Source organism: Rhinatrema bivittatum, chromosome 7, assembly GCF_901001135.1.
Source record: "Rhinatrema bivittatum chromosome 7, aRhiBiv1.1, whole genome shotgun sequence".
Classification (NCBI taxonomy): Eukaryota; Metazoa; Chordata; class Amphibia; order Gymnophiona; family Rhinatrematidae; genus Rhinatrema; species Rhinatrema bivittatum.
The window spans coordinates 65,657,743-65,679,003 of record NC_042621.1 but is presented as its reverse complement, the minus strand read 5'-3'; the positions used below and the strand labels follow the sequence as shown (position 1 = coordinate 65,679,003).

Sequence of the window (21,261 nt, the reverse complement as noted above, 5' to 3'; positions counted from 1 at the left end):
GTGTTTTGTTACTACCTGAATATTTCAAAAGATTTACCAGGAAATCATTTTTATATAAACACATTTCAGGGTTTTCAGGCTTCCCCCCTGGAAGAATGATAATGTACCTTGGTGGGCTTAAAGTTTATTTGGTTAACCTGGGGCTGATTTTCAGTGGTGCTTCTGTGCATGAAACCTAAACGTCTCCTGGCTGGTATGCATGTAAAAATGCACATATAACATGATTCGGCTTCTAGTTTTACGCGTATGCTAAATAGACATTCTGGGGGAGTAGAGTTTGGGGTGGGATCAGGATTTATATGCATGCTTTCAATATTCAAAAGTAAATCCTTAAGAGCTGGCATAACTGGGGGGGAAGGGTTCTGTGCAGATTTGCAAAACGGATTTGCGTACATAAAATTCATTTTTGAAAATTCTGACTAATGTCTACAGGTAAAAAGTGCTGACAGACTTTAGCAAATGCTTTTGAAAATTATCCTTTTAAAGTTGCCCAGATTTTGCAATAAGGATGATAAAGTTAGGTCTATGTAGCATGTTGGACATTTGTAAAGAGGTCCTAATGTCTCTAATATGTGAAAGGTTGGAAGATGTAGTAGGCCAGATTGACAAAGTAAAGAGTAACAAATCACCTGGATTGGATGGTATGCATCCTAGGATACTGAAGGAACTAAAAAATGAAATTTCTGATCTATTAGTTAATATTTGTAATCTATCATTAAAATCATCCATTGTACCTGAAGACTGGAGGGTGGCCAATGTAACCCCAATATTTAAAAAGGGCTCCAGGGGTGATCCTGGTAACTATAGACCAGTGAGCCTGACTTCAGTGCCGGGAAAAATAGTGGAAACTATTCTAAAGATCAAAATCGTAGAGCATATAGAAAGACATGGTTTAATGGAACACAGTCAACATGGATTTACCCAAGGGAAGTATTGCCTAACAAATCTGCTTCATTTTTTTGAAGGGGTTAATAAACATGTGGATAAAGGTGAACCGGTAGATATAGTGTATTTGGATTTTCAGAAGGCGTTTGGAAAGTCCCTCATGAGAGGCTTCTAAGAAAACTAAAAAGTCATGGGATAGGAGGCGATGTCCTTTCGTGGATTACAAACTGGTTAAAAGACAGAAAACAGAAATGGTCAATTTTCTCAGTGGAAAAGGGTAAACAGTGGAGTGCCTCAGGGATCTGTATTTGGACCGGTGCTTTTCAATATATATATAAATGATCTGGAAAAGAATACGACGAGTGAGATTATCAAATTTGCGGACGATACAAAACTATTCAGGAGTGGTTAAACCACAAGCGGATTGTGATACGTAACAGGAGATCTTGCAAGACTGGAAGACTGGGCATCCAAATGGCAGATTAAATTTAATGTGGACAAGTGCAAGGTGTTGTATATAGGGAAAAATAACCCTTGCTGTAGGTTACACGATGTTAGGTTCCATATTAGGAGCTACCACCCAGGAAAAAGATCTAGGCATCATAGTAGATAATACTTTAAAATCGTCAGCTCAGTGTGCTGCAGCAGTCAAAAAAGCAAATAGAATGTTAGGAATTATTAGGAAGGGAATGGTTAATAAAACGGAAAATGTCATAATGCCTCTGTATCGCTCCATGGTGAGACCGCACCTGGAATACTGTGTACAATTCTGGTCACTGCATTGCAAAAAAGATATAGTTGATATGGAGAAGGTACAGAGAAGGGCAACCAAAATGATAAAGGGGATGGAACAGCTCCCATATGAGGAAAGGCTGAAGAGGTTAGGGCTGTTCAGCTTGGAGAAGAGAAGGCTGAGGGGGGATATGATAGAGGTCTTTAAAATCATGAGAGGTCTTGAACGAGTAGATGTGACTCGGTTATTTACACTTTCGAATAATAGAAGGACTAGGGGGCATTCCATGAAGTTAGCAAATACCAGATTTAAGACTAATCGGAGAAAATTCTTTTTCACTCAACGCACAATAAAGCTCTGGAATTTGTTGCCAGAGGATGTGGTTAGTGCAGTTAGTGTAGCTGTGTTCAAAAAAAGTTTGGATAAGTTTTTGAAGGAGAAGTCTGTTTACTGCTATTAATCAAGTTTACTTAGGGAATAGCCACTGCTATAATTGCATCAGTAGCATGGAATCTTCTTAGTTTTTGGGTACTTGCCAGGTTCTTGTGGCCTGGTTTGGCCTCTGTTGGAAACAGGATACTGGGCTTGATGGACCCTTGGTCTGACCCAGCACAGCCATTTCTTATGTTCTTATGTTTAAATGTGGCGTTCTATTTTACAATGGATTAGGCATACCTATGGCTGGGGTTTTATTTCTTTGATTGTTGGATGAATTATTGTCATTAGAATGGACTAAAGGAAGTAACTATAATGTGTGTCTTCCATAGACATAAAAACGGGAAAAAAAAGCCTTAGAAAATCAGGCCCTTGGCATGGTGGCTTACTTTTAATCATCTTTTCCTACTTTTCTTCTTTTCTTTAATTTTTATTTAAAATTTATGAATCATTTACATATAGCACTGTGGTGGCTTAGAGGAAAAATTCACAATAATAACTCCAAAATCTGAAATTATTGATCCCTACAAACATCATTCAAGATGGAGGCCAAACCATCGCCTGCAGAGAGTGTGAATTATTCACGGGCGATAGCTGCCAAGCCTCCCGGTGTGTCGGAGAGTCTGTCGTCCAGCTTCTTCCATCTAAAATCAGGACTACAAGCGCCAGAATGCATTCTGAAGGGTTATCCAAAAACAGTCAGAACTGAGGGTTGGTCCGACAGCTCTGTGGCAGATCTGTGCATTGCCAGGTGGCAGATTCTGACTTCTGCTCCCCAGGGCTGACCAGGGCTGGGAATGTCGAGTCTCAACCATTGCCACTAGTCCTGTGAGTGCATGTGTCCCAGGTTCCAGAGGGATCTGCCATCTGTGGGTCCTGGCTGAGGACTGACACTGCAAGGGCTCGATGGGAAGAGAACTGAAAATGAGACAGGTATCTCCCCCGGGGAGTTGTAAACGAAGACTCCTGGTACCATAGCCCTGGTAGAGACCAATACTGATTGAGCTATGAGGAGAACGGGACAACTTCTGGGAGAAAGAGGATAGACCAGAGAAAGCCTAAATTCCTCTCACCAAGAGCTGGGTCAATTGGCTGCTTTTCAATAGCTCCTACCTCCCTTTGGCAGCTATGTCCAGAGAGAGATACACGAGAACTGTTCTCCTAACTTTTTGAGAAAGACGAGAAAAGCGCAAGTGGAATTTATCATTGCAGTACTTTGCAATGTGCAAACTTCCTGATGAGGGGATGAAAAGACAGAGGTGTTAGAAGCCAGAAAATTATAACCGCTCTTGCTGAGGGGTTTCTGGAGTGCAGACCATGAAAGAAAAGATGCGTGCTAGCTAATCTCTCAGCTAAGAGCAGCTACCATAGTTCAGGCAGAGATAAAGAATAAGTTTAGAGAAGCAATGAGTGGATTCAGAAGGCTACAATAAATATGCAAGAAGGTTTTCAGCCTAGGGTTGCCAATTGGCTCCAGATTTTCAGGACAGGTTGATCCAGTCCTGGGTTTACTCTCTTGCATGTGAGTACTTACAGTATTTGATTTTTTTAGGGAATACAATGGGAATATCAGAATAAGTCCCAGCATGCAATGGGGTAAAACCAGGACTGGATCAACCTGTCCTGAAAATCTGGAGCCAGTTGGGAACCCTATTTCAGCCTCCTTTTTTTTTTTTAAGTACAGTATTCTTAGTCACAGACAAACATTCATTAATAAGTTGATTTATTTCTCCCTTGTGTATTGTGTGTGCAGACATCTGTAGCTATGCACATATATATTAGAATAACGGACTATTTTGGAATCATTGTTGATTTTCCAGAGTGTTGTGTCTTATGTTTGGGCTTAACCAGGACTGTTTCAATTGAACTTGGCACGTTCGCATCCTGCTTGACTCAGAAGAAGGATCTTTCCGGCTCAGGACTGCATGGATCGACTTGTTTCAGGATTCGACGTACCGGGAGGGTGGGAGGAAGTGGGAGAGGAGGAAGGTAAAACCTAAGGCAGCTCCTGATTGTCTCCTAGGACATGGAGGTGGGGGGAAGACAAGTCCATCCTACCTTGCTGATAGTACACGATGACATATACTGTACCCTAGAAGGCATTGCACATAGCAGCTATTGAATGCCAGCTGAAATGAACCCAGAATGAAATGCTCAGGATTCAAGGAAAGGAAGCACAGTTTCTCTGAGCCTCTGGGGTTTATTGAATAGAAAATCAGAGAGACCAGCATGCCAGTTCTTCATAGAAAGTCTGAAGAAGTGGATTGATTCCCCATACAGTCTGAGTGGGAAGAAGGGCAGGGGCTGTATAGCAAATTGAAATGTTTAGCTTTATATAGTTTTGAATGTTATTGAGGTGTTTCGTTTTGGGTTTTTTTTTGGCTGAATCCACCACCCACTATGAGGACATTATATTTCTGGCTGTCCTTGGCAGGCATCAACTATAGTTTTTCCTTTTGCGCTCAGGGCAAATTCACCAACAGAAAAAGCAGCAAACCCAAAATAAATATTAATCAGGGGGGCGGGAGGTTCAAGGGATTACATCTGACCTATAACAAGGATCCATTTCAAAGCTGCGAGGGAGATGGCACTTCTGGGTCGTGTTCGTGATTTCTTGGCAGTTCTCAATAATGACTTGCTCCCGTGCAATAGCTGAGCTGCAGAAACCCATCCAGCGCTCTCCTGGGGTAGATGCTGCTGCTGCTGCCTTGGCTTATGTGAACTGAAAGGGTGGCCCCAGATTTCTGCTGTTATCTGCTACAGCAAAGTGTGGACTTTGCCCTCTGCCAGCCTGCGAATACTGTTCTATGCTGGTATCTAATTCTAGCTGGGCGCATGGCTGTAGTCAAAGGGAAAAGGTAAGTGCTAGCAAATTCGGATGCTGTTTGGCATTGCCCTTTGGATGCTTTTTCGTACCTCCGAAAAATGCCTACTGCATTTTATTCAGAAGTGCTAAGTGGGGCATGGGTCTCAGGTTCATGGGCCTTTGTAGTCCCTTTTGGCTTCTTGCAAAGCTGACGTCAGCCCCCTCAACAATGTTGAGATGTTTTAAATGGGAGAAAAGATGGGAGGGGGGGGGGGGGGCTGGGAAACCAAGTGTGCAGCGGCTCCCCCTTCCTACTTCACTGAAAATCCTGCTCCCGGGACCTGAACTTCTCCAGGTGTTAGCAGAAGGTGAATTATACGGTGCTGAGAATAGAAAATGTCAATGTGCTCTCCTCTCTCCCTGCACATCCTATCCCTCCTGAGCTCCTCGGTCAACAATTATATTTACTGAGCACATTACCCACCAAATCCATGATGCAGTATTCTGAGAGAGACCAAATTTAGGCGACGAGGGGGCAAGTGGCTCCCAGGTTGTACTTGGGTAGCTCTGAAGATGGATGGTTTCCTGGATTTGGGCTGTGGTGCCATTTCAGTTTTCAGGTATTGCTTGAGGAAATGGACATGTTCATGATTTCTAGCATCTTGTATTGTTTTATGCCACGAAGGCTCCCTGAAATCCGACTCCTTTGCAAATTATTGCAATGCAGCAAGAGTTTTGCTAAAGTGCCTTGCTTCCTTGTTAATTATAGTAAATGCACACACTGAGTACTGGGCAGGTTGCATTTGTCCTGTTTATTTTTATTTTTTTAATAACATACATAAACAAAGTGAAAAATGCTCAGCTTGAGACAACAAAGCTGTAGCAAAAGTTCTTTTTTTTTTTTTTTTTTTACCTGTAGGCAGGATGAATTTTCTCTTTTATTTCTCACACAGAATAGAACTCTAAACAGAAAAATGTCATCATTTTGAGGCTATCCGAGTGGCTCCGGGGCAAAGGCTGCGCACAGCCCTGCAGAGGGGCTGGGTTCAGTTCCTGCTCCCTGGGTTACCTGGAGCTGGTGAGGGGGGGAATCTTGGTTATTGCACAACAGTGACACCCAGTGGTTGCATTTAGGTCCCATGATTTCAGTGCTCCAGAAGGAGCCCTAGTACATGGCGCCCCCTGTCTGCTGCTGAGATGACTGAGAGAGGATATAAAAGAGGATAAACAGTCCCCAAGTAATTGTGAATGAAGACTCCTGACATCAGATTCCACCATTGCTTCTGAATGAGCTGGAAGTCCACAGGAGCAGGAGAAAACTGCCAGCCCTACCCCCCCCCCCCCCAAACAAAAAATGCTCATAATTAAAGGTACTTTTTTTTCAGTCTGAACAAAACTGCTGTATGCTTATGACCTCACTGTTTAAAATCGGCACAGAAAAGCAAGTTATGAGGCCACTGGCCTTAGGACAGTGGCCTAACTTTAAGAGAAAAAGGATTTGACAGTGTGATTGTATCTTTGTAGGCATCTTTGTACCTTTTTGAATATTGATTAGCGAGTGTGACAAAGTGACCAAACCCAGGCCGTTTGCTGCATTTCGTAGATCACAGAATTGCATTGGTTCTAGCAATATCACTATGAGAGAAAATGAGCAGAAAGCGAGCTTCGCATGGAAGAGGCAGCGAAGTAAATAATTAAAAAAAAAATTTAAAACAAATGCTGAACTTAAAAAATACCAGAGTTGTGCAAATTTGTACCGAATGCAGAGGAAAACTGGAAAAGAAACTTATTTCTAATAAATAGTCCTAAGAAACAGGGTCAAGATAAGAATAGTGTTACATAAGCAAGGTATTGCATTACACTGCAGGACTGCATTTAGAACTTATAATGGAAGGCTGCAAGCCAAGAATTGCTTATTCCGATCTCTGTGCCAAATTTCCTAAAGATCTCCTTTATCGTTCAGCTCAGTGTCTGGCTCACCACCTCATTGCGTGCTCTCCATGGCTCCAACGCCACAGTAAGTAATATCTGTTGACAAAATGCAGACACTTTATAATATTCCATGTCGATTGCCAGTGACGTTATGGACCTTAAGACATTTCTCTTATGGATGCCTAAACCCAAGAATTAATAGCAAACGTCCTCCATGCTTAAGGCTCAGTAACTCTTCATTTGTTGCTTCCTTTTTTTTTTTTCCTTCTGACCCGGCAGTTTCCTCCTGCTTTTTTGGAATTTCAGCTCATCCTCACCGCACTCAACCAGGGCCAGTGTGCTGGGTAGCCCAGCCATTAATGGCAATGACAGTCCTGGACCCAGGGAGCCACGTTCTATCCAGAACCCAGGATGCCCGCAGTCTGAATCTGACCACTAGGTGTCGCCGCTGTGCACCTAGATCAGCGTGCGATGGCTGGGATGCCCTTCCCTCTCCCTGGGGACTGTGAAATTACTTCCTTTTTTTTTTTAAACTTTCACAAAAGAATAGTGTGACTCTGATTTATTTGTGCAAGGGCGACATGGCCTGATTCTCCTTAGGTCACACCATGTTTCACAAAATATAATGTTTCTTATGAAATTCATGGAACAAAATATGGGCTACAATTAATTCTCATGCAGTAGCTTCAGATATCCTGTGCTGACCTGGAAAATGAGTATGTTACGTGGGCCGGCCGCACCACATGGTGACCGGTCCTGCTCACCATCTCTGCTGGGATATCATCTGGCTCCCTATTGCGGCAGGGAATCCCTGCCGGTGCCTCTCTCTCCCTGCATGCAGCGCTGACCCTGCTGTCTTCGGCCAAGCACTGCGACAGGGATGCCCTCCCTGTAGCCTCCTCCAGCTGGATCCCTAGATGCGCATGTGTGCCACTTCTCCCCGTCTTAAAGGGCCAGTGGCGGGAAAATGCCTGCGGCCCGTGCTGATGATGTCAGGCCCGGGGCCTATTTAGCCTTGGGTCCTGCAAGCATCAGACGCCTCAGCAACAGGTCGAAATCCTTAGGAGTTGCTGGGTTCCTGACTCCAGGTTCCCTCGTCCTTGGATTGACTTCTGGCTTCTGACCCTTCTGCTTGTCTGCTGTCTGCCCTGACCTTTGGACTGATGCTTGGACTTTGCTTGTTTGCCGCCTGCTCTGATCCTCGGAACGTTGCCTGCTTTCTTCTGGATTGCCGCCTGCCCTGACCATGGACTGCCTGACCATGTCTTCTCCTCTTGACGTGGGACTCCTCGCCACCGGAGACCCGCATCTAAATTCAGCCGGCCCCGGGACCCAAAGGCTCAATCTGCGGGGAACGAGAGCTGGTAGTGGTGAAGGTTCAGTTGGGTCTCCTCTCCAACCAGCTGTGCCTGCCGCCACCGAGGACCTTCTGGGGGGGGGTTTCCCCTTGCAGGTAGTGCCAACCTCGTCTCGGCCTAAGGGTCCACTGCATAAGAGTATTCTATATTTATTTAGATTTAACACATACCTTTTCATTTGGAGCTAAAAAATGAGTAATGTTTAGTATTTCCATGTCCCCAGAGTGCTTACAGTCTAAGGGGCCTATTTATGAAAGGTTTTCTTCCATTTTATGTCTATGGGAAAAATGCTTAGCAAATAGAGCCCCTAGTTTGTAGCTGAGGGAATGGAAGGTGAAGTGGCTTGCCCAAAGTCACAGGGAGCATCAGCTGGATTTGAAGCCTGACTTCCTTGGTGCTACAGCCTGCTGCTCTAACCACTACGCTACTCCTCCACTTCAGCCTATGCCTTACTAGCTGATACCCATTGATAAGTCAATGGACGATATGTAAGACTGGAAATGCTCAATACGCCTGCTCCTCTGGCCGACTTCCACACACTCCCACCCCCTCCCTATCCTGACTCCAGCACTTGTCCTCCCACCTTCCTAGCCTGACCTCCAGCAGTCCCTTCCCACCAACCCCAGCACTCATCTCCCCATCTCTCCAGCCTAGCCTCAGCACTATTTCCCCCCCCCCCCCCCTACATCAACCTGACCCAGCAGTCTCTTCCATCCAATATGCTTCCCCTTGCCCCCTCTTAGGCCTTAGGCTGAAGGTGACCCCTTCCTTCTGGGAGGCCTATCCCATTTCCTCACTCTGTCCCAGCAGCCATGGCTTCTAGGCCCATGCAGCTTTGCAAAGAGTGCCCAATAGTGCATGTTTTCTTTGCAAAGTGTAGACATTGTACAGCACACAGCGCCCTCTCATGGCCACAGCAATAACAGCACAAACAGTTTGGACCCTAACAGACACCACCTCAAGCACATATAATGCTAAATACTAACCAGATTCATAGAAGTTAGACCTTTAAAAGACACAATTTTATAACAGTCTTGTCCTTGCATGGCTGTAGAAGAGAGGACTGGCTCCTGGTGAAGCCATCGGCTCCAGGGAGTAAGATTAATTCCTAGTCTACGAAAGATTTCCAGTCATTAATGTCATGAAACAGTGAATTACAAGGGGATCCTCCTAACACCCATACAGGACCAGATTTAAAACGAGGGCACCCATAGGGAAGTCCCTGTGTTCCCTCACCGATCGGGGAGAAGTTGTCTCTCGCCAGAAGTCAGAGGTGCGAGAAGACCTCCTCCCATCAGCGCTACCAAGATCCTTCCCTCTTCTGGTATCCCCCCCATACCTCTGTAGCATGGCCTCGTTGCCACAGTAGCAGTAATTCCATCAAGAAACCTTAGCGCAGGGCCTGCAGGCCCTTGCAATGTTGACAGGCCCTACTCTGCCTTCCTCCTTACACAGGTTTCCATGGTAATAGGAAACTTTAAGTATGGGGCCTGCACTCTCCTCCTGCATGGGCTTCCTATTACCATGGAAACCTGTGTAATGGGGAAGGCAGTGTAGGGCCTGTCAGCACTGCAAGGGCCTGCAGGCCCTGCGCTAAGGAGTTGCTGCCATTGTAGGATCAGCACTGCCGTACGGGATCATTTGAGCTATGATAGCAGGGGCTGTGCTCCAGTGTCTTAAGAAAATGTGGCACTTGCCCTACCTATACCTAAATCTGAGCCTGCACCCACACACACACACTAAGGGAATTGGATTTTCATTGTACATTTCCCATGTAAGGGAAGGATCTTATAGCGTAAAGGAGGAGAGGGATTTAAAGCTGTCAAAGAAGGCAAGGAATAGACCACACGGTTAAAATCCTTGTGCAACTATATGCAAAAAAAAACCTATATGCAAAAAACCCCCCAAAAACCAAACTATATGCAAAAAAACCCCAAAAACCAAACTATATGCAAAAAAACAAAACAAAACAAACTATATGCAAAAAAAAAAATCCTTGTGCCCTAAGAAATGGATGATGTACCCAGTAGGGATCTCTCAAGTTTGCTCAGCCCAGATGCTCAGCACAGGTTTGGGAGAACTGTGTACACTCATTGTTGCCTTTGGAGTTCTCATTTAAATAAAAGACTAGTTTTGAAACTACAGCTTTGGAGTAGTCTATCATTATTTCAGGTACTAACTAAACTACACTGCCTCAGAGAGCAGTGATCATCCTGGACTGAGCGCTTTCACTCACGCTCTACCACACCAACTGACTGAGAGTACAGATTAAAGAAACCTAAGCCATTTAGGATTGTCCTTTGCCTTAACAGTTACGTGTGCAGAGGGGCAAAACCAGGACTTGATGTGTCAGTCTTTAAAAAAACACAGCCAGCTAGTTAAACTCTGTGTCCTGTTAGACAGTGAGACATAAAGACTATTTACGCCTGTACTGTAGACTCAATCACAGGAGGCCTAGGTCACTTACCTTATGACTACAGTAATTTCTTAAGGATTGGTTTGGGTCATTAACTGGTATCAAAGAACCGATTCATCAAGGTTTTCTCCCATTCTTTGCTTATGAGAAAAGATTGCAGGATCCTCCCTATATTTATTAGGCATGTCTTTAAAGTGACACAGACACACTGTACTTTTAAAGTGACCACAGACACACTGTACTTTTAAAGTGTCAAAGCTTTCAGCACGAAAGAGATGTGCAAAGGCTTCCTTGTGTTTATTACATTAAATCACTATTTTATTCACCCAGTGGGTGTCTTATCGTTAACAAAGATATATATAACACAGTAGCTACTAGGGATGCACATTTATTTTGTTTTGTGACTTCACCTGCATAAATTATTTACTCATGTAAAATCATATTTATGCATGTACATGCATAAAGAACACATTTTGTGCACATAAATAAACAACAATTTAAAAGCATCCCCTCTACCCCACTTCGAGAAAAACAAACTGAAAGGATTAACATTTTTCCCGTGCACAACCCTAGCAGATGCTGGCAGGTGAGGAGCATTTATTTATTTTATTTATTTAGGCAATTTTATATACCGACATTCATATTGATTTCACGTCGGTTTACAATAAATAAAAATTCAGCATTCATTAACATATAAATCATCACTCTTACATTAAAACATAATAAAATATGCACTAGTCAATTAAATATAAAACAAAATTACATAAAACCTTAAAATCTAATATTATTACTTATCCATACAACTAAAATTAAAGAACACTAATTAAAGAACTAAAAACTGCCTCTTACTTATTTATTTGAAAAAAAAATATATATATACATAGGATAATTTGCCCAAATTAGTCCACCCAGTTGTCTCTGCCTACTCTGTTCTGATCGTCATCCTTCCTTTGCCTTACCACTCTCTTCTATGCGAAAGGAGATCTGTAAGCTGTCAGATATACAAGCTTGATCACTTGAAGCCAAGCTTGTTCTTGGGCCAAAGGGGCGTATCGGAGTCACTCAGTCCATGCTTTCAAAAATAAGTTATTGTTCTCAGAGGGAAATGGATAGGTGTACAAGTGATGGAGCTACCAGCCTGTGCTTGAGTAGACAATATACAGAAAAACAGTAAAGGCATTTTAAATTCAGCAATACAAGAAGGGCAAGAACTATAACGCGCAACAAATCCACAGGTTTCTTTAAAATATTATCAAGAAAGAGTAAGATAAATGCTTTGTTTTCAACTGGTTACTGAAAGTTAAACCAAGTTCAATGAGGTCACAGGGGAGCCTTGAACTCAGATCTAATGACTTCTGAGTAATCAACCAGTGCTCTATCTCAGAGGCCGATGCAATAAAGTGCGCTCAGGCTAGCGCACAACTCAAAGCCTGGTTTGACGCACTAGGGCTAACATCCGATGCAATGTTCTTTGTTCCACGCGCAGGTCCCCAGAGGCAGGTAGAGCTCCGGAGTCTCAATGCGTGGATCAGACGATGGTGCAAGGAAGAGGGATTCAGTTTTGTAAGGAACTGGGGAACCTTTAGGGGAAGGGGGAGTCTCTTCCGAAGGGATGGGCTCCACCTTAACCAGGGTGGAACCAGGCTGCTGGCGCTAACCTTTAAAAAGGAGATAGAGCAGCTTTTAAACTAGAACAGAGGGTAAAGCTGACAGTCGCTGAGCAGTGCATGGTTCAGAGGGAAGTATCTTCAAAGGATACTAATGAAGATTTAGAGTTAGGGCATCCCAACAGAGAGGGTCCAATAATAAGAAAACCAGTTCATGTGCCTATAAGTAAAGAATCACCTGAGCTAAAAGATGCCAAATTATCCCTGACAACTGAAAAGCAGAATGTTAATACAAACAAAAAACGCACTTCTGCTAATGCCAGAAGTCTAAGGAGTAAGATGGAAGAGTTAGAGTGTATAGCAGTGAATGATGACATGGCTCTAGCACTAAACGTTCAAAAGGGAAACTTTGACAAAATGAGGAAAACAATTAAAAAAAACCCCTGAAAGGTGCAACTTCAAAGGTAAAGAGTGTGTAACAGGCATGGCCATTGCTTAAAAATACCATCTTAGAAGCGCAGTCCAGATGAATTCCACGCATTAAGAAAAGTGGAAAGAAGGCATAACAATTGTTGGCATGATTAAAAAGTGAAGTGAAAGAGGCTGTTTTAGCCAAAAGATCTACATTCAAAAACTGGAAGAAGGATCCATCAGAGGAAAATAGAATAAAGCAAAAGCATTGGCAAGTTAAATGTAAAACATTGATAAGACAGGCTAAGAGAGAATTTGAAAAGAAGTTGGCTGTAGAGGCATAAAATCATAATAAAAACTTTTTAAAATATATCCAAAGCAGAAAGCCTGCAAGGGAGTTGATTGGATTGAGGGGTTAAAAGGGCACTTAGGGAACATAAGGCCATTGTGGAAAGACTAAACTAATTCTTTGCTTCGGTGTTTACTGAAGAGGATGTTGGGGAGATACCCGTTCTGGAGACGGTTTTCATGGGTGATGATTCAGATGAACTCTACCAAATTATGGTGAACCTGGAAGATGTAGGCCAGATTGACAAACTGAAGAGCAGTAAATCACCTGGACTGGATGGTATACACCCCAGGGTTCTGAAAGAACACAAAAATGAAATTTCAGACCTATTAGTAAAAATTTGTTACCTATCATTAAAATCATCCATTGTACCTGAAGACTGGAGGGTGGCCAGTGTATCCCCAATATTTAAAAAAGGCTCCAGGGAGATCCAGGAAACTGTAGACCTGTGAGCCTGACTTCATTGCCAGGAAAAATAGTGTAGCAGTGACGACAAAGAGAATCGGATAAAAGCAAGCCCTTTATTAAAACGCCCGACTCTGGCCGAGTTTCGCTCCTTTGCACAGAGCTGCCTCACGGGCAATTCATTCAAACAGGACTTGGAATAGTCAATGTGGAAATTATCGTATTGATTGTCAGCGAGAATGATTTCACTCCAAAACAAATCGACTTTCACTTGTCCACATAGCTGTGCTATGCGGTGTCAACTTTGAAATCAGATGAATTCGATGTGTGTTCAATCCAAAACAACGAGCAGTCTTTCAATTAGTTGAAAGACTGCTCGTACTGCTCGTTGTTTTGGATTGAACACACATCGAATTCATCTGATTTCAATGTTGACATCGCATAGCACAGCTATGTGGACAAGTGAAAGTCGATTTGTTTTGGAGTGAAATCATTCTCGCTGACAATCAATACGATAATTTCCACATTGACTATTCCAAGTCCTGTTTGAATGAATTGCCCCTGAGGCAGCTCTGTGCAAAGGAGCGAAACTCGGCCAGAGTCGGGCGTTTTAATAAAGGGCTTGCTTTTATCCGATTCTCTTTGTTGTCACTGCTACACAGCTCGCTGGATCGGCTTCCGATTTGTTTTCCAGGAAAAATAGTGGAAACTGTTATAAAGAATAAAATCACAAACATGTGATATTATGGAGAAAATGGAAAATTTTGACGACTTGGTTTGTTATCCTATTGGATTGTTTGTTTTTCATCAATAAATAAAAAATCACAGAACATTTAGCTAGACATGGTTTAATGGGACACAGCCAGCATAGATTTACTCAAGGGAAGTCTTGCCTTACGAATCTCCTACATTTTTATGAAGGGGTAAATAAACACATGGACAAAGGTGAACTGGTAGATGTGGTGTATTTAGATTTTCAGAAGGCATTTGACAAAGTCCCGCATGAGAGACTTCTAAGGAAACTAAAAAGTCATGGGATTGGAGGCAATGTCCTTTTGTGGATTGCAAACTTGTTAAAAGACAGGAAACAGAGAGTAGGATTAAATGGTCAATTTTCTCAGTGGAAGGGAGTGGGCAGTGGAGTGCCTCAGGGATCTGAACTTGCACCGGTGCTTTTTAATATATTTATAAAAGATCTGGAAATAGGCACGACAAGTGAGGTGCTTAAATTTGTGGATGACACAAAATTATGCAGAGTAGTTAAATCTCAAGCGGATTGTGATGAATTGCAGGAGAATTTTGCAAGACTGGAAAATTGGGCATCCAAATGGCAGATGAAATTTAATGTGGACAAGTGCAAGGTGATGCATATATTGGTTACACGATGTTAGGCTCCACATTAGGAGTTACCACCCAGGAAAGAGAGCTAAGTATCATATTGGATAATACATTGAAATTGTCAGCTCAGTGTGCTGTGGCGATCAAAAAAGCAAACAGAATGTTAGGAATTATTAGGAAGGGAATGGTGAATAAAACAGTGATTGTCATAATGCCTCTATATCGCTCCATGGTGAGACCGCACCTTGAATACTGTGTACAATTCTGGTCGCCGCATCTCAAAAAAGATATAGTTGCACTGAAGAAAGTATAGAAAAGGGCGACCAAAATGATAAAGAAGATGGAATGATTCCCCTATCAGGAAAGGATAAAGAGGTTAGGGCTGTTCAGATTGGAGAAGAGATGGCTGTTGTTGATTTGGTCTTCGTGGCCTGGTGCAGTCCCGGGACGCCCTCATCTTCATAGCTCCAAGCTGCCGCCGCCGTCTTTCTGTTTCACGACCCTGTGTCACCGCCGGACCTCCTAAGCAGCAGGAAGCCACCACTGTTGCTTTCTTCACTATTGTGGCCTTGCGCCACCACCGGGACCCTGCTGTCGCTGCCGCTTCTTCCTTCTGTGTGGCCCTGAGCTGCTGCCGAAATCATCCTTGAGCGGCAAGGGAAGCCGCTACCGACGCCATCCTGTGTCCTGGAGGCTGCTCCCGACGCCTGCCTGCTCCTCCTTCCTCGCAGAGGCCCCCACTGTCTGTGGTTCTGCTCCACCTCCTGCTCTCTGGGCCCTCCTCTATTTGCTGGCGTGCGCCTCTTCTTTTTATTTAAAGGGCCAGTGGCAGGAAAAACCCGCGGCGCTACCAGAAGTCCTCTTCAGCTCACTTCCTCCTTCAGCCCTATAAAAGGGCTCACTTCCATTACCTCAGAGCCTTCGGATACAGAATCCACTGTTTTCCTCTTCGGGTCAAGGTCCTCCATGGTCTTCACTTGTCTAAATGGCTCTATGTTCCGTGTTCCTGGTCTCCTCGTCCTGATGTTCCTGGTCTCATCCTTTGTCGGAGCTCCTTCATCGCCTGTTTGATGTCCTGATGTTCCGTTCCTGAGTCCTCTTGTTCCAGATGTTCCTTGTTCCTGATGTTTTGGTCCTGATGCCTTCGTCTTCGCCTCTGCAACCAGTTCCCAGTTTCCTGCATTCACCTTTCCTGGCGTGCCACCGTTGTGGTCCATGACCAGCCCATAGGGGGTTGTGTAGGGCGCTTTGTGGTACAAGGCCTTCTTCTCATCTGCAACGCAAGTCTCCAGAAGATCCTTGTTTTTAATGTTCCGAGTTCAGAGTTCAGAGTTCCAAGTTCCGAGTTGAATCCTGAGTCTTGAATCCTGAGGCTTGAATCCTGTCCTGGTCTTTGGAGTTCCTTGCCTGCTTCCTTCCAAACCCAAGACTCTTCCAGAACCTGCTCCGCTCCAGCGTGGTCTTCAACCAGCCACAGGCGGCTGTGTAGGGAGCGCCCCGGTGCAGGCCTCTACTGAATCTTCGACAAGTTCCAGTCTCAAGTTCCACTACTACGCCTGGAGTCTGCTTCGCACTCAGCGTAGTCCGCGACCAGCCATGGGCAGCTGTATAGGGTGCAGTGCGATCCAGTTTACACCCAGTACTTTCGCCTGAGTCCTGAAACCTTGCCTGAGACCTTCTGAGTAACCTGAATCCTTGTCCGAGTCTTCCGAGTAACCTGAGTCCTTGTCTGAGTCCTTCCTTTCCAAGTCTTCATCTTGTTCCTGCCCTCAGCCTCTGTCTGGCCTCACGCACTCGTCGTTCCCAAGCGGTGGGTCCGAAAGGGCTTTCGAGTGGCCGGAGGGCTACTCCTGAGACCAGCATTGCATTGCTGGGTCTCCTTGGTGCGTGTGGGTCCAGCGGAGGGCTGATCCTGCTTGGTGCCTGTTCCGAGTTCCTTGCTTTAGCTCCAGTCTTGCTTTGTTCCTGCTCCGCCTGTGCTTGCATGCACTCACCTCCCATAGTGAGGTTCGGGGCTCCTCTCTGAGTTGTGCTGTGGTTCAGGGGCTCACGCTCTCCCATGAGCTAGCGGCCGTGCCCGTATCAGGACCTGTAGGTCGCGGTTGCAACAGGGATATGATGGAGGTCTACAAAATCATGAAAGGACTTGAACAGGTAAATGTGAATTGGTTATTTACTCTTTCGGATAATACAAAAACTAGGGAGCACTCCATGAAGTTAGCAAGTAGCTCATTTAAAACAATGCATAATTAAGCTCTGGAATTTATTGCCAGAGGATATGGTTACGGCAGATAGTGTAGTTGGGTTTAAAAAAGGTTTGGATAAGTTCCTAGAGCAGAAGTCCATAAACCGCTATTAGCTCGGGATCTATTCATTTAGGGGCGGAATTTAAAAGGGTTACGCGCATACGTTACGCGCGTAACCCTTAAAAAAAAACCCTGCACGTGCCGAGCCTATTTTGCATAGGTTCAGTGGCGCGCGCAAGCCCTGGGACGCACGTATGTCTCGGGGCTTGCAAAAAGGGGCGGGGGCATGGTCGGTCCGGGGTGGTCTGGGGGTGGGGCAGGGCATGGCCTGAGCCTCCAGGCACAGGGGCCATTTGTCACTGTGCCTGGGATCGCGGGCCGGCTGTTGGCCAGCGCACGTAAGTTACGCCTGCCAGGAGGCAGGCGTAACTTCTTCAACAAAGGTAAGGGGGGGTTCTAGGTAGGGCTGGGGGGGCGGGTTAGGTAGGGGAAGGTGCGGGGGGGGGGGGGAGGAAGGAAAGTTCCCTCCAAGGTCGCTCCGATATTAGAGCGGCCTCGGAGGGAACGGAGGCAGGCTGCGCGGCTCGGCACGCGCATGTTGCACAATTGTGCACCCCCTTGCGTGCGCGCCGACCCTGGATTTTATAACATGCGCGTGGCTGCGCCCGCGCGCATGTTTTGAAATCTGCCCCTTAATCTTTGGCTACTTGCCAGGTACCTGTGACTTGGTTGGCCACAGAACTGGGCTTCATGAACGCTTGGTCTGACCCAGTATGGTATATCTTATGTTCATAGATACATTTTAAGATGCAGGCTCTGCCTAGGAATAATTTGTCACTTAACCCAGTGGTTCTCAAACTTCTCGTGATTCACAGCCAGTCGGGTTTTCAGGATATGCACAGTGAATATACATAAAATACATTTTCATACCTGTAAGATCCATTATATGCAGATTCATCATCTGTATATTCATCATGGATATCCTGAAAACTCAACTGGCTGGGAACATAAGGGCAAGTCTGAGTAAGGAGCACAAGGAGCTGGTTACAGTCTGAGCAAATGCTTGATGACTGACTTTGAGGAGAGGCTTTCACCTTGGTCTTCTCTGGGCTGGGATTCAGGACAAAAGTTTCCAAACTTTGGAATATGCAGGTTAGAAGAGGAAAGCGAGATGTTTAAATAAATTCGCTCTTGCTTTGTAAATATTACCGAACAGATAAAATATGTTATTTACTTGGGGCCTTGTCTAAATTTCAGGGTGAACTTTAAATACCTGCGGCTGAGTAGCAGATAAGACAGACAAAAGCGTGGGAAACAGCCGCTAGGTCAGACCCTACTTGAATTCAGATTCTGCAAACATTCTGGATCCCGCAATATTAGGCCTCAGCTCCAATTTAAATAGGGTTCCTTGCATATACTGCTTTTAGGGCAAGGTTAGGGAACTCTGGTTGTCCAGAGCCATAAGCAGGATTTCAGGATCTGGGACTGAATGTATGGAAGGACACTGTACATGATGATGCTGAATGTCCATTGTGCAAGGCTGAAGGACAGGGGCTGTCTGCACCTCAGTATTGTCCAGGCTGGACAGCTCACACTGGCAGCAAGTAAAACATTTTCAGCTTTAATGGACAGCAGCAGAACTTTGTATTGTGTTAGGGAGTAAGGATGTGCATGGGGAAAAAAATGTCGCTTTTTCTTCTGCTTTCCAATTAGTTTTTCTTTTTTTTCAAATGTATATTTTGTTTGTTTCATTTCAGTGTGTGCAATGTACTTTATTAAATTTTGTGAATAGCGTGCACTGAAATGACAAATGCTAATTTGTTAGGTTTTTTTTTTTGTATCACTTCAGATGGGAAATGAGACAAAAACAATATAACAAATATCTGATATTTGTTATATTCTAATTAGAATATTCAGAGGAGCAGAAAGCAGGGTTTTAATATGGCTTTTAACTGGTCAGGCTTCCTTCTTCAAAGGCTAGCTGTGCTTTGGTGCCCTGCAGAGGCTTGGTAACAGCCTTTCAGGAAGTGAGTTTGCAAGGATCCAGAGATAGAGCAGAGCACCCCAGATAAGCAACAGCAATGCCTAAAATGCCTCCTGTTAGTGTCTGATAAGCTGGAATTCCTGGTCTATCACACCAGCAGAATTCAAACAAGACAACAACACAATCAAGGCTGTGCCTCTCGGCTCAGCAAAGAACCCGATGGGCTGGCTGGGCGGCTGCCACGGGAGGAAAATGGGAACCTTGTATCAGGAATCATCACTTCATAGGTCCATTCGTCCCGGTACGGGAGGATTCTGTGTCTCCGACTACATTGAGAGGTTTGCGGTAAGAGGATATTATTTACAAAGCTTTCTATCTCTACAACTATACGAATAAAAATTTGTAAGGCTAAATGCTGGGTCTGAATTACTTTTACTCATGGGCAAAGTATATTCAGTCTGTAAAGTTTTCAGTGGTATATACTGTGGTACATCAGAGTTTGTAAAGAGCGGCTAAATTACCAGAGTTAAGACAATGGATTAATTAGAAACCGTAAAAGAGCTAACAACAAAATTAAAGATTGGATGGAAAGGAATATTGTTCAGGGCTAGGCAACTCCAGTCCTGAAGTGCCACCAATAGGTCTGGTTTTAAGGATATTCACAATGAATGCCTATGAGGTGTCCCTGTATGCACTGCCTCCACTGTACGTAAATATACCTCATGCATATAGTCCACGCTGTCCTGAAAACCAGACCTGTTTGTGGCACTCCAGGATAAGAGTTGCTTAACTATGATATATATCAAATATAAAATGTACTTTATTTGGTTGGGATTACTTGCGATAAAGCTGTAACTATGCTGGGTGATACAAAATTGTCTATGAAATGTGTTTAAAAAATATATGAACTAAATATTTAAATTGGACTGCATGATTCACAAGACAAAGTTTTTGTTTCCAAATTAAAGGTTGCTATTAAGGTTTGGTTGCTATAAGGTTTTGACATAATTGCATAACAAATAATGCACGTTTTGAGTGATTGCAAAATGTGTCCACAAGACAATGATAAAATAACTTTGACAAATGCCTTCTGTTTTTATAGTGGGTTTTTTTTTGTTTTTAAGTGGTCTCCCACAGGCACTGAGAGATAATGTGACTCCCACAGGATCACACAGAGAATCAGTGGCAGAGGGGAGATGTAAATTTCTCACCCTTTGCTCATTCCCCCTCCCTCATCGCCAGTAGCCCATCAATCCAAGAATTCAAGAAAAACTTAATTGCTAAAAAGGACCTTGAATTAGGTTTCCTTACTACAGTCTATTTGATGGATATAGTTCATAAAGCCAGAAGGCAGGCTGTCAGTATTAATTTTTCAGACTTCTTGCAGACATTCGTTCTGAAAATAAGAGAAATGTATTGGCAGCCAAGTGTATTTGTGACTTGAATTCTTATCCAGTCATGCATAATTAAAGTGTCACTGATGAGGGCAGGCTACTGTAAACTGTTAAGCAAATGCAAATTGATTTAGTGAACATTTCCATAATTTAGGCACACGCTTGCATTTGAGAAGGAAAATGAGGTATTTTCTTCACCCACAGAAGTCAGAATACTTCCGTTCTTTCATGCCATCTGCATCTTGCTCTTTACACTGGTGAACTGACCCCTATAACCCTCAGGCATAGCTCTTTGGTAACGAGGACTGAACTCTCCCTTGCCTCCTACCAGACGCGCAGTGGCGTGGTGATGTGGTAGTGAAAGGGGGCTCACGTGGATGACGTCAGAAGGAAAGAATCTGGATTCTTACTTGTGGAGAAAGGTCATGCGAGATGTATTGTATAATATCGCTGGTGGTGGGGGCTGATGGTAAAAGAGAAAGCACATTTAGCAGGTTTTGCGGTGCAGGACAGTAAGAGCACTGCTCATGGGCCTTTCCAGACGATAGAGCTTCATAGGGGTAAGATGTTCTGCCCTCAAATGTCGGTCCCATTATCAGATGCTGGCTAAGGACAAGGTGTGCCCTTATGTTTGCTTATGTCCTGTACTGATAGACTCAGCGTCAGTCTCTCCAGTTATCTCTGTCCACACTGCTAAGGATATGTCCCAGTTGCCAGCCATAGAGCATGACTGCTCGTAAGCCATCTCTCCTTATTCAGCCCAGTTCTTATCGTCATCGTTTCTGCTCTACCATCTTGAGCAAATGAGCATACAGGAGTGGCTGTTGCCCCAGTGTCCAGCCCCCCGGGTCCCCTGCCATGCAGATTTGGCTACACGAGCACCTGCATTTCTCCTAGGACTGTTAGTTATTACTGTACAGAGCCAGCTGCTCGTGCGCCTCTTTCTGCAGGGAAGGCAATAT

The 21,261-nt window shown here is 44.3% G+C and overlaps 1 protein-coding gene across 2 annotated transcripts in view; it reads left to right on the top strand.

Annotated features, from left to right (window-relative positions):
• The first annotated feature begins 4,638 nt into the window (after positions 1-4,638).
• LOC115095157 (myosin light chain kinase 3-like) overlaps positions 4,639-21,261 on the top strand; it is a 78,966-nt gene continuing 62,343 nt past the window's right edge. The window contains exon 1 of one of the 2 annotated variants that reach the window (XM_029608463.1): positions 4,639-4,911. In XM_029608463.1, the coding sequence (XP_029464323.1) occupies positions 4,861-4,911 (51 nt within the window). In that variant the 5' untranslated portion in view covers positions 4,639-4,860. Of the gene's footprint in view, positions 4,912-19,074; positions 19,251-21,261 lie in introns of those variants that run through there. The other variant, XM_029608462.1, reaches the window with a different exon arrangement.